The 12,428-nt window shown below is 40.3% G+C and overlaps 1 protein-coding gene across 1 annotated transcript in view; it reads right to left on the minus strand.

Annotated features, from left to right (window-relative positions):
- Nucleotides 1–1,064: 1,064 nt before the first annotated feature.
- The window catches only part of STAU1 (staufen double-stranded RNA binding protein 1), a 19,886-nt gene continuing 8,522 nt past the window's right edge, over nt 1,065–12,428 (minus strand). The window contains exons 6-14 of the mRNA XM_010138210.1: nt 10,358–10,456; nt 8,796–9,008; nt 8,096–8,239; nt 7,277–7,423; nt 6,415–6,487; nt 5,271–5,590; nt 4,265–4,387; nt 2,702–2,787; nt 1,065–2,058 (exon numbers count right to left, since the gene is read on the minus strand). Of these exons, the coding sequence (XP_010136512.1) occupies nt 1,971–2,058; nt 2,702–2,787; nt 4,265–4,387; nt 5,271–5,590; nt 6,415–6,487; nt 7,277–7,423; nt 8,096–8,239; nt 8,796–9,008; nt 10,358–10,456 (1,293 nt within the window). The 3' untranslated portion in view covers nt 1,065–1,970. The remainder of the gene's footprint in view (nt 2,059–2,701; nt 2,788–4,264; nt 4,388–5,270; nt 5,591–6,414; nt 6,488–7,276; nt 7,424–8,095; nt 8,240–8,795; nt 9,009–10,357; nt 10,457–12,428) is intronic.

The following is a 12,428-nucleotide window of genomic DNA, read 5'->3' on the forward strand; positions in this document are numbered from 1 at the left end:
AGCGCCTCCAAGACGACACTGCATGTAGGAGTATTGAAACAGAGGCATCTATGGCAAAGTACCTTCATTCAGCTTCTCGGGAAACGCAGCGTTATCCACAAATGAATGCTGCAGCACCGTCAGAAGAATCGCCTCTAGTCCCATCCAAAGAGAAGACTCCCAAGTAGCAGCGGATAAGGGTAGGGAGACCATTTACACCACTGTCAGCGTGGTCTCTGTTCTCCAAATTGTTTGGTAAGTAGTTTCTAAGTTGTAAGAATTTCCAATACAGACCCTCAGCCTAGCAAGTTTCTTTTAATTTTTTAAATGTACAGCATTTTAGTTCTACAAATGTAAAAAAACAAACAAACAAAAAAATTTACAATGGTTTTTTTCGCTTATAATGATGAAAACCAACTTGATTCAATAAAATTTGGTATGCAGTTAATGTGGCCCAATTGTTTTTGATAATGCAAATGAAATGGCCGAGACAGTGAGCTTTGAGACGCAGCGCGTGCAGTGACTGCCGTTACCGCACGCGCTGCAAACCGGTGCTGAGGAAGTGCTGCTGCAGCTGACCAGTTACGTACACACCGAACCGCCTTCACATCCAAGCGCTGCCATGTGTCAGTCTCGGTGCCAGCTTTTGTGGCTAGAGGGAAAGTTCTGTTTTGAAAGTACTACCCCCAAAAATGACTAAGTGCAAGGCAAGGTTATGACTCAAATTACAAGCAAACAAGGAAACTTAAAAGTAGAGACTTAAACTTTGAAATCATACCAACCTGTTGTGCCAGGTTTCTTGTCATAATCATAACAACTTTAGTTTAAGCTCCCATCAATACAGTTGCACTAACACACTGTGGCACAAATAACAAATGTACCCACGTTACTTTTGAATTTCCTTGACCTTGCCAGGTTTTCACATCCTCCACATTACTAGATAGTAGTTATTTATATGTAATTGATAACCATTGTACAGTTACTCCATAGCTTTACAATACTGCCCGTACTATATCACAAGCATTACAAATCCTATAAAAAAGCAGCCCCTGTAGTGGCATACAAGAATAAATTAACCAAAAAAATTTAGTATTACCATTTATTGGTGACAAACACTACGTTTTACTTACATTCCATGGGGAGAAAAAATTCCAGCGTAAACAATGAACTGAAGCAGTACTTAACTTGCAAGGCTATCGTGCTTTACCTGGACCATATGCAAAAAACTTTATTGTGCACATTTCAGCGCACAATAACACAACATCAAAAGCAACACAGTTTATATATAAACATAGGTAATTTTTTTCAGCCCTACATGGAGATGTAATTAAACAGTATAAAGCACTCAAGGAAAATCAATCTGCAGTTTTATATGCACTACATTGAGATCATATCCTGTAATGTAGTGAGCTGTGTGCCATCTATACACACGATCCTTAAAACACAGAGCAGAGATCATTTCACGTCATGTTGCATTCGAGTTCCCCTACCCCCTGCTCAAGAAAACTAGAATTAACAAAAAAACAATCAAAAAAAGTTTAAAATTCCTAAAGTGTTTTAATTCATTCAACCGTTGGATAATTACGCTAGGTTTGCGAAAATATTGGACTTTTAAAAATGGCGGGCACACAATTTGTTTCCAGTGAAACTTCGCTATTTCAGTAAAAACAAAATGACCACATACATGGATATGATCTTCCCAAGTTAGTTCACAGATAACATGTCAGTCTCAGAAGACAAAGTTTCTAAACTGTGCTATTGTTCTAGATACAATTAAGAAACTTTTAAATGAAAAATTTATAGTGTCATTTCAATCAAAACAACATAATGAAACTAAAAATTTATCACTGTCTGAAGAAAAAGCAATGGTTATGATTTAGACACTACAGTAGGTTGTAGAGACTGTAGCACTAAAACAGTTAGGTTACATTAATAGGAAGCATTTGATTTTCTCTGGTGCTTTCGGGTTTGGGTCCAGTCAAAAGCCTTTTTTAGGCAGTGCTGTCCAGTGTTTGTCCCAAAGTGTTAGAGTTAGCCGGTTTGAGGAGAGGGTCACTTTCCATTTCTTGTTTCACACATCTACAAGTGAGAAAACACCTGTTACTTTGGAGATACAACTATTTCCACTAATATTTAGATGCTTCTAAATCCGATACAAAGAATTTGAGGTGCATGTAACAATTTGTTTCCATATAACCGGCCCGTTTTTAATCGGTCAGCGCTCTGTTAATTCCACCACTATGACAGCCTTTTATCGAAATGAGAGGCTCGACTGGTTTTTTCCTGGTCAAAGCAGGTAATTTGCAACCCCTCCATGTTTTGGTTGAAAGCAAGCTGTGAAACCTATACATGGCTTATGTTTTACACAGGGAGGATTTCCGGAAAGAGGAGCAGCTGTAACACTTAAACACACTGAGAAGTCGCTCTTTACTAATAATGGAGGTAAATGAAAAGCTTGAGCAGAAGGATCACAGTCAGAACTGCTCTGTGTCACAGCCATTACATCTCATCTACTTGCTCCCGCTCAGTAATTTGCATTTGATACGTGAAAATTACAAGCTTGATCATAAAACCTACCCTCTGGTCCTTCTGAAGAAGGTAACACAGCCCTTGGCATTTTAACTTTGTGGGCAAAGAAAAACCCCTCACATGTTACTTGTTTACAGAACATCCTAGGGTGAGAGGTTTCCCGTAATGCAAGGGAAAGTCAATGGTCACTCACACAGACATTGGTCCATTTCCTGTTCTTGGCATCTCTGTGGTTTGTTGGTCCAACTCAGACAGCAACTTTAAAATATTCAACGCAGCCTGAAGAGAAGAGAGAGCGTTCAGCCAAGCAGCCTGAATCCCTTTCAGTAATTAAGGGAAAGCAGCACCACGACGTGCTTACAGTCAATTTTCTAATGTGGGTAATACATTTAAGATGTAGAAAAAATGCAACAGTGTGGAATTTCATCTTGCTACGTTAAACAATAGAACGGTGCTGTCACTAGGGGATTCCCACTGCATTTGTTTTAGCAACGGGGGAAAATTAATTCAACAGTACTATTAATGTCAAGGAAAAAGACACTGAATTAGTAATGGCTCAGACCGTACAGAGCTTAAGACAAAGACTTTGAAATACACAGAACCAAAAGGTCCTCTGCAGAAAAAGAAAACAAGTTACTCCAGAATCAAAAATACACCACAGATAGGGACGTGCGATGGTTTAAAAGGAGAGTCATTGTGACATGGCTAATACAAAAGTCAGTCGCCTCCTTTGAGAACTGAACATTTATTTTAACGTGATTCAGAACAATTTCAGGTGCACCTTGCCAGAATGTCCCCCACTAGCTACAGCACGTGCACCCGCGAAAGGCGAACATCTGAACAGAGGAAGGCTCTCGCGCTGTTTCAGCTCCGAACTGGCTGCCGTCCCCTCTGCCTACTGCACTGACTCGGTGCCTAGTCCTAAAGGAGCTCTTTACAGCAGGACACAGGGATGGGTAAGAAAACATCAAAATTGAAGTAGCAAAGATCAAAGAAACCTGCATCAAACTGGAGCCATTAGGAAATGACTGCAGCATTTCTTAGCGTAAGAATCAGGTTTTCCTAAGTTCCTTACGTGTTGCAAACTACTGCTTCAGCCTGCAGCCAGTCCTTGGGTCACCACCGGACACCACAAAGGACAGAACTCTGTTCAAGTTTTAGTAGTGTGCACACATTGTTAGCGACATGTAACATCTTTTACAGACAAGGTCCCTTACAGTGCACAGTATAGAAGACTCATTCTGTCACCAGCAAGTATTTCAGCTACTGCAGTAAGAGATCTTATTTATAAAGGCAGCGTAACAGCTGTAGTGTGTCCCCAGCTATCTAATGGCAAATTGCATTTCTTCCACTTCGGATTCTCTTCCAGGAAAAACTTAACGTGAACCCAGGTGTTACAGTTCCCAGTGAAATATCAGCCCATTCTGTTACAGAAAAGCAGCCGATATGCTCTTACGCTTTAAAAAGTTCCTCCCCTCACATTTTCCTGAATACGTGCTCATGCAAATAGTATCGAAATAAAGCAAATGTCTTTTTTTTGTGGATCAAAATTGTGAGCGTATATTAAGCATTTTAAAGGTTATTTAGATTGGATTCTGATATTATTAATCAATTATTTTTTAAATATTAGACAATAATTAGCCAGGGGATTGTAGAGCATTTAATTCATTGTCATCCGGCAGTAATATGCAACCTTCATCTATCTGCTGCATGCCTGAAGGCCAAAGGGAAAGCACGTCAGCAAAAGTCACCATACCATGTCGTGGCAAGATTCTACATCCTTTCCGATTCCATGGCTGATCAGTGGTGGCTGAGAGGAACAGTTTATAAGAGATACAAACTCGTTCTTGTTATTTTTTGGAAAGTCTTTATATTCAACCTAAAGAAAAGAGAAGGATTCAGTTCTTTTCAGTTAATGACATACAGGAAATATATCACAACTGCCCTCACGTCAAGCTGAATCTTACTCTTAAACATTCTGTCAGGCAGCAGAACCACCTACTTTGAAGTCTGACGTCACTTGCAATGTTTATTAGTAATTATGAGAGCCCTGCAAACCTTCTAAATAAAACTGGTGACTTAGTAATGATTGTTGCTGGACCTTTATTCTACTCAGAGCCATCTGCATTTAAAATTCTCCCTAATGCACTTTTTAATCCCGTGAGCTCCTTTAATGTATTAATACAGGAACTTACATGCAATTCTGATGAAAGGGACCAAACACCAGAAAATGTACAGCTTACTGCAAATGTCAGTGTAGGAAAGATTATCCAAAAAACCTGATTCCAGCTCAGCCAAGCTCAAGTTCATACTACGTTCCCACATCATGAGAGTTTTCATAAAATGCTACCTTCAGTTTTATTCTTCCAAGACTTCAGTGTAGCACTGAATTAAGGCTGAGGATGCAGTACAGAAATGCACATCTGAAAACTAACACGTAATTAAAGGAAAAGTGCTTAGACCCCCCAGGGCCATCTCATAGAGTTGCCTTCACTGCAGGTGAAATTCTTCCCCCCAAGGACATGTCCCTTGAAGCCCCGTGGGTGTACTGCAATGCTCTTCTGGCATTACTATCTAGCTAACACTAATCTTAAAAAAGCTGTAAAATTTAGTACGTTTCCTGGATAAAGTAAAACATTGACAGGAATTTCAGCTTACCAAGCAGCTTCGGAATGAGTCGCCAGCAAAACTGAAAAGACCCAACAGCAGGTTGGACCAGTTTGGGTAGCTTTGGAAGAAATCTTGCAAAGCTGAACATTTACCTGGATTCCTTGAACATTGGAAAGATAGTCCAGCTGCTCCGAGGGCCTGGTGAGTGGTCCATGGGGTACATGGCCTGATGAGTTGTTGTTCTTTAAAATGGTCTCGGCAGTAGGAGAAGTTCCACCATACAACAGCTCTCTAGCAATCATTGCTGTTACTGTAGCCTTGGCAGGATTTGGGGCTGCCCTAGTGAACTCTTTGGTGTGGTGTCCTTGATTGGCTCCTACAGCTTGTGCGACCTCAGGGACCATGGGAAGAATTCCAGCAGGAAGCTGCTGATGGCTGAGATAAGGCATCCTAAACTCATCTTCTTTATTACCTGAGAAGAGAGAGGTACACACTAAACAGATGCTGTGGGGCCTTCTGCAGGCACGTGAAGGCATCTGTAGGCATCAAAAGCCACTTTCGGGAAAAAAAAATAGTTTCAAATTATTTTGAAATGCTAACAAACTTAGCGAGCTTGATTTGCCTTTCGTGGGTCAGAGAATCAGCATCAAACCAGAGTTTGGTTACTGAATGAATGATTCAGTGCCACACCTGCTTCTGCCAAAAGGAGCACCTTTACCTCTGGGAGCAGTTTCTCCAGGTCAGTCAAGCTTACAGACACCTCAGACCATTCCAAACACACTCCAGACATATCTTTTGGTTTCAGAATGTTTTATTTAATCATTTAAACTGTAGAAGCGAATAATGAAACCATAGAATGGCCAAAGCCACTGTTAAATATTGTAAAGACCGTCACAGATAGCCCCCTTGTCCAGGAAAGCCCTGGATACAGACTAGAGCGTGTCCCAAGATCCCTCCAACTGAGGTAAGACAAGCCCAGACACTTGTGGGTAGCAGCAGCTGCACCTCCAGTAACTGCCTGACCAACCCATTAGCACACACACGTGCCTTTGGCTCAGCCATCTACTCCCTTCCCCGAGCAGGTGGCCAAGTGAGCTGAATACATCATGGCTTGGGAGGAATAAACTCTGGGATTTGACGAAAACCTTCCCAAGGGGCAGATTTCGTTCGCAAGCCAGCAGCTGCAGACCTCTGCTCACTGCAGTGTGTGGAGGGACACTGCTGAAGGGACTGAGGGGCAGAGCTTACACACACAACCCCCACCAGGGCCACGCTGCTCTCGGTAAGGTCACTTACTAGTTGAAGTCTCTTCAGAGCCTGGCTCAAAGAAGGTTACTTTTCTTCCATCACCTGGTTTCTTCACCGGTGTCTTAAAAATAAAAGGGAAAAAGCCAAATACACAATATCTCTGTAAAGCTTTTCCCCCAAGTTTAAGTTTTCAAGATGTAGCTGATCTGACTAATCAAAATTTTACTGAAAAAATTACTCTTCAAAAACCTCAATTATTACATAGCTACCAAGAAGAGACAAGTTCAGTGATTCTCACCCATTCAATGACCAAAACTCTCTACAGACCAGTGAAGTGGCACTAAGAGCACAGATACTGAGAACTAGATACCACAACAAATCCAGTTAAACCACATTAGTTATTGGTATTGGTGAGGACAACTTACTGCACGCAAACGGCCATATACACCCACACTTGCTATTTTAACTCCCTGGTAACATCTGCTGGATCGAGAGAGGGATCAACACAAGGCTCCTTCCCTGCTAAGGGACCCACCAAAGAGATCTGCAACGGACTTTTGACTGCAGTTGGTGATAAGGCCATGGAAAACTATCGCTACCACAAAGTCCTATAACCTACATGACTGCAAGTTCCGAAGACCAATACATCAATTATCGCACGTTCGGAGCCATTCGATAAAGAAGAAATACATTCAATTTAGCCTTCTGATGAGACTTGATTTACGTGCAAAACGGAGCCCTCAATGTATCCAAAATGCACTATTTTTTAGAGCACAGTCACCAACACAGCTGCTTCCTGGCTGGGCAGAGCGCGGGAATTCACTGAACTGTTCCCGCCTTGCAAAGCTGCTGCTGTTTCAGCTCAGCTTTTGCAGCAGAACTGAACAGTGGTTGATTCACAGACCCTTACCTTCTCTTCTGTCTTTAATGCTGGCTTTGGAGGTTGAGGCTGAGGGACTTTGAAACCTAAAAGCTCCAACATATTTTCAGCTGCATTGCGTTTAGCAACTTTTTTGTTTGTGCCCATTCCTTCAGCTGTGTGTACACCAACTTTCACCTGCACAAAAGGGGAAGAAAATCCAAACCGGTTCTTAACTTGGTGATCTGTGTCTCAAGCACACCACGAGTCACCAAAGAGCTGAAGCCATAACTATTCTATTATTTAGAATTGTCATTTATTATTAATGATCATTGGCCTCCATGCACATAATCCAAACAGAAGTCGCACAAACAACTGTATTTCATCATCTCATCTTGGCAACGGCCTAAACGCTCAGAACTGGTATCACAGCAGATATAAATTTTCCAAGCTGAAGTTACAGGTTTGGCAGATTTACTAATGTAATGGAAAGAAAGCAACTAATTTTCCTGTCTTGACTAGGATAGGAAAGGGGTGTGGAGGATGCACTTAATTATTAGAAGCTAGAAGGCACTCGGTATTTAAAACACTACTGTTGGGATCTGCAATGCAGAGTGCAGAGTGTTGCTTTCTAAAGCAATACACCAAAACTCAGGGGAAGGAGGAAATGAAGGATACCCAGGTTCATGTTAATAAATCCTACATTACAAAACAGAAAAAGCTCAGTATCTCTTAACAGAATATTAATATTCCTGTTAATTAAAACATTAGGCAGTTACACCATAGACTCCTGGTGCCCTATACGATTTTTTTAGGTTATTTTCTTAACAAATTTAATAGAAATTTGGCTTCTCAAATTAACACACAAACCTGCATAACAAACTCCCGGCGCCGTGGAAGACCACGTTCTGTGATGAGCATGTACTCTGGTTCCTTCTCCTTCTTGGCCTGCTGTATCTGAGCAAGTCTGCTAATGGGATTCATCCCTTGACCGTATTCTGGACTTGTCTGCAGCTACGTAGAACAACATTTAGGAAATAAGCCAAAATTTGTGAACGTGAGCTTTAACAGACAAAATGCAGTGTGCCAATCATCTCTGAATTTAAAAACACTGAAGCTGAAGTGGCTTAATGATACGATGTCAGCACCAAAGAGAAACACTCAACTTATTTGGCTCTGCTGTCACAGTTGACCATATATAACCTACCTCTGGTAATAGTTTTACAGGTTCTAATCCTGCTGTATTAGAGGGACAGACTTGCAGCAGAATTTGCACAAGCAAAATCATACAAAACCTAAGCTGTAAAGTCTCAGGCTGGAAAGTCAGAGCTGGATTTCTATGTGCCCCTCGTTCTTTCATAAGGCTTCTCTGTCATCCTGCATTCACCCGTAACTGTTGTACAAGTGGTGTCGGAATCCCATTTAGAGTGGGAGCAAAATATAATTTAGTTCGTAGTACCAGACTGACGATAAACGTTGAGCAGTTGAAAACTGTTTATAATTACTCAGAACCAGCTCTTATCCGATGACTATTTGTAACAGTTGGATTTCCAATCTGTTTGTCTCTTACCTTTACTATCGATTTTGTTTTCTTTTTGATTCGTGGCTTCATTTTCTCAACCGTAGGAAGGGGTGGCAATTTTTTCAGTTCTTCTAGGACTGCTATTGCAGCATTTTTCTTTGAGATCTTCTTGCTCTTTCCTTCACCTTCACCCATGAATTCTCCAACTGACACCTTGGTTACAAAGCTCTTCATATGGGGAGGACCACTTTCCTTGGTCACCTGTTTCAGAGGGAAAAACTGAGTGAAAGCGTGATAAACACTTATTAAAAATGGTAAGGCACATTGTTTATAGCAAACTTCTCTCAAGAACTATGGATAAAGAGATTTTAGATTCTCATACAATCCAGAAAGCAGAGATGTAAATCATACTCACTCTAACAACCTAACCCCTCCCAAATAAACGTATACTTTAAAAAGATCAGATGCAGCAAGCAGTAAACAGTATGTATGTATGAAGTCATTAATCCATCTTATTTAATTTACTAATTTACTCTTCCAGTATTAAAATACGACTGTTCTATTTCATCAGTGTGTACTTCCACCCAGTGAACATCACCTCACCAAACACATCCCATTACGGTAATAGAACATTACAGAGAAAGCAATTCTTTAGGATCCAGCATTTTAGTTCAGAAAACAAGAATTCTGGATACATCTAAGAGGTTGCTGCCTACTACAGATTTAGTCTTTTAACTCCATTCATAACACATCGTACTTCAAAATATCCATGAAGTCAAAAAGTAAGAATAAATTAAGAACTTCCACCCACAACTGGCTTTGTGTGACAGTATATTTTTACCAGTAGTGCTCAGGCTGATCTGCAACAATTGAAAGCTTCATGTGAAATTTCACAGAATGGTTCTGGAAGCAATTTAGTGAGAGAGAATTGTATTTTCTTACTATAATTCATATAGTTGACTTAAATGTTACTCTGCCAGCTCAGGAAAGCAGCATGATAAATTAACACCTTAGTGAAACAGAGATGCTCCTATGGAAGCTATTGATTTAAGATAACTAAAATGATCAAGGAGAGGCAAAGAGGCAGCAAGCAGCCAGGCCAAAGGGAAAGGAAAGTCAGATGCACATGAGGTCACCTCAAGGCAAGAAAAGAAACCTACTGTGAGATTCTGCAACTTGAGGGTAGTCCACATCAGTGCTTAATTAAGCAAATACTTCCATAAATGCCATTCGGAGTGAGCTATACTCTTTTGCCTCAACTCTGCGTTTCAATGTTCTAACCGTTAACGTGGGGTTGTGTTTTGTTTCTTCACTGTAATACTGAATTTTCAAAAAGCTTGGAAAAAAGATTGCACAGACAACCACAGCGTAGCTGTTCACTTGTGAGGATTTTAGTGTATGAACTCGTGAACAGGTGGATTTTCTTTGTATTTCACTTTGCCATATAAACTCTGAGGCAATCAGGGTGACTGTCAAAGGTAAAAGTGTATTCACAACTAACAAGACCATGTTAAAAGTCAGTTGCTTGGGTTATCTAGAAGAGACTCCGCTTAATGTGTACCCTTAATATTCTAATCAAAACAAATCTAGAGCTTGTAAAATAAACATACCTCAAAATTCACAGGCAAGTTCCTTTTAAGTGCAATCTCAAAAACTTGGCTTATTTCAGATTTATTGAGATTTTCATCATCTGGTTCTTTTCCGTTAACCTAAAAGAAGCATACTCTATTTAAAATAAAGATCCTATTAAATTGAATTTTATCCATCCAACCAGTTTACTGAACTCTCAGAATTTTAAGTACTCTAACCTTTACTGCCATTTTACGTGAAGGTGTAGAAATGCAGAACACATACTACAGAACTGATACTTAGGAGGCTCATTTAAGGTGTATGTGTAAAAGCTGGTTAACCTTCATATTTTTATGTGCTCATTACTACAAGAAAGAACAAGTGGAATAAGGGCCACTAAGTTTAAAAATCTATTTATAGAAAACCAAACTGAAGTGTTAAATGAACTCATTTCCAAATGGAAGTACCTTTATGAAATATGATTTTTCATATACTGATTGGACATTTGTACCAGAAGCACTAAGACAGTATCAGATAAGAGAAAGGGCAGGAAAAATACAGATTCTGAGAATGGGACCAATGTGAATAAAGGAAGGCTAATCAGATCCTGGAGTAGTCCTGTCTTAACATGCTCCCTGTAACGACTTCATCTATAGACTTTGCTTCTCATCTGAAGAACATACTATCAGGAACTTGCCTTAAATCAAATGGTCTACATCTCTGAACGTACACCGGCTAGGAGGACGGCAGTGCCAGGTGAAGCTTACCTACAGGCACTCCTACGTATCCCAGGTAAAATTCTGATTGTGATGTTGGGATCAACATGAACTAAGAGGCATGGTAACAGCAACAGAGAAATTTTAAGACTAAGTATCCAGCAGTGATATTGGAAAGGTTATGATAAAGAGGAACAGCAACAATTTCACCAGTTTCATCGTGCCACAATAACAGTTATGCAACCAGGTAGCAAAAATGATTTAAATATTTTACTGGAGCTGCAGAAATAAGCTAGAGAGCTCTCATTGATTAAAACTCGTTTTGATGCTAGTAAGCATCCCCAATGTCTTTTACTAACAAGTCAGATTATAAACACGAAGGAAATTTTTCTTTCTACCACTTAAAGCAGCCTCTTCCCATCTCAGGAAAAAAAAAAAGTAAAACTAATCTCTCATTTTCACTGCTCCCACCATCCTGTCAGAGTTCACGCTGTTCTTATGGGTTCACCTTCTGTTTCAGGTTTGAGTTGCAAACGTTTCAGAAGAGCACACATAGCCCAACATCATCTTACAATGGTAACATCCGCTACGCCTGATCCCACTGCAACATCCAGCCTCCACCCTCTACGCGGAGGTGTACACAGAACAATCGTCACGTCTGTGGAAACCGAGACCACAGGATGGCACCACTCCCGCAGGAGCGAGATGGCTGCACTGTGCACTGGACTGCCAGAGAAACGCGGAGGCAACACCTACGCCACAGCAACCACACTGTGCCTCAGCACAGCGCAGGGGAACACCGGCAACGGCAAGAGTGAACACAGGAGTCAAAAGTCTTGACCATCATATTCTAAACCTGGTAAGTTGAGAAGGAACAGCGTCATACACCCAGAGAAAAAATTGGACCTACTAAAGTCTTATTTTATTAGGGTCTAGGTGTTACTACCAGCATCTCAAGGAACGATCTGTTACTACCCTTACAAAAACATTGTCAAAACGTTAGCACAATCCCTTTAATTACAAGTGTTTTTCCCTTCCTTGTAATTTCAGACCTATTCTAGTTTTTCAAATTCTGACATTTTTCCTTGTGAAGGTGACCAAGGCTTCTCTTTGTTGGATTAGATTTTTCCTATTTAATATTCTTTCACGAGAATATGCATAAATAGGATAATTATTTGCTATATTATGGTGCATACTCCTGACATATTCCACGTCTGTTTACACAGTGTAAAACACAGGTACTTCAATACCTTTGCCTAAAGGGAATAAATTATTAGCAAAATAACAATTAATAGACTACAACTATTTTACCAATTATTTTGCCTCCACTTGAGTTCTGGATCAGTTTATTTTATAAATCAGAAATAATCACACACACACACACCCTCCTCCTCTT

This window comes from Buceros rhinoceros, unplaced genomic scaffold (genome assembly GCF_000710305.1).
Source record: "Buceros rhinoceros silvestris isolate BGI_N320 unplaced genomic scaffold, ASM71030v1 scaffold31426, whole genome shotgun sequence".
In the NCBI taxonomy this organism is placed as follows: Eukaryota; Metazoa; Chordata; class Aves; order Bucerotiformes; family Bucerotidae; genus Buceros; species Buceros rhinoceros.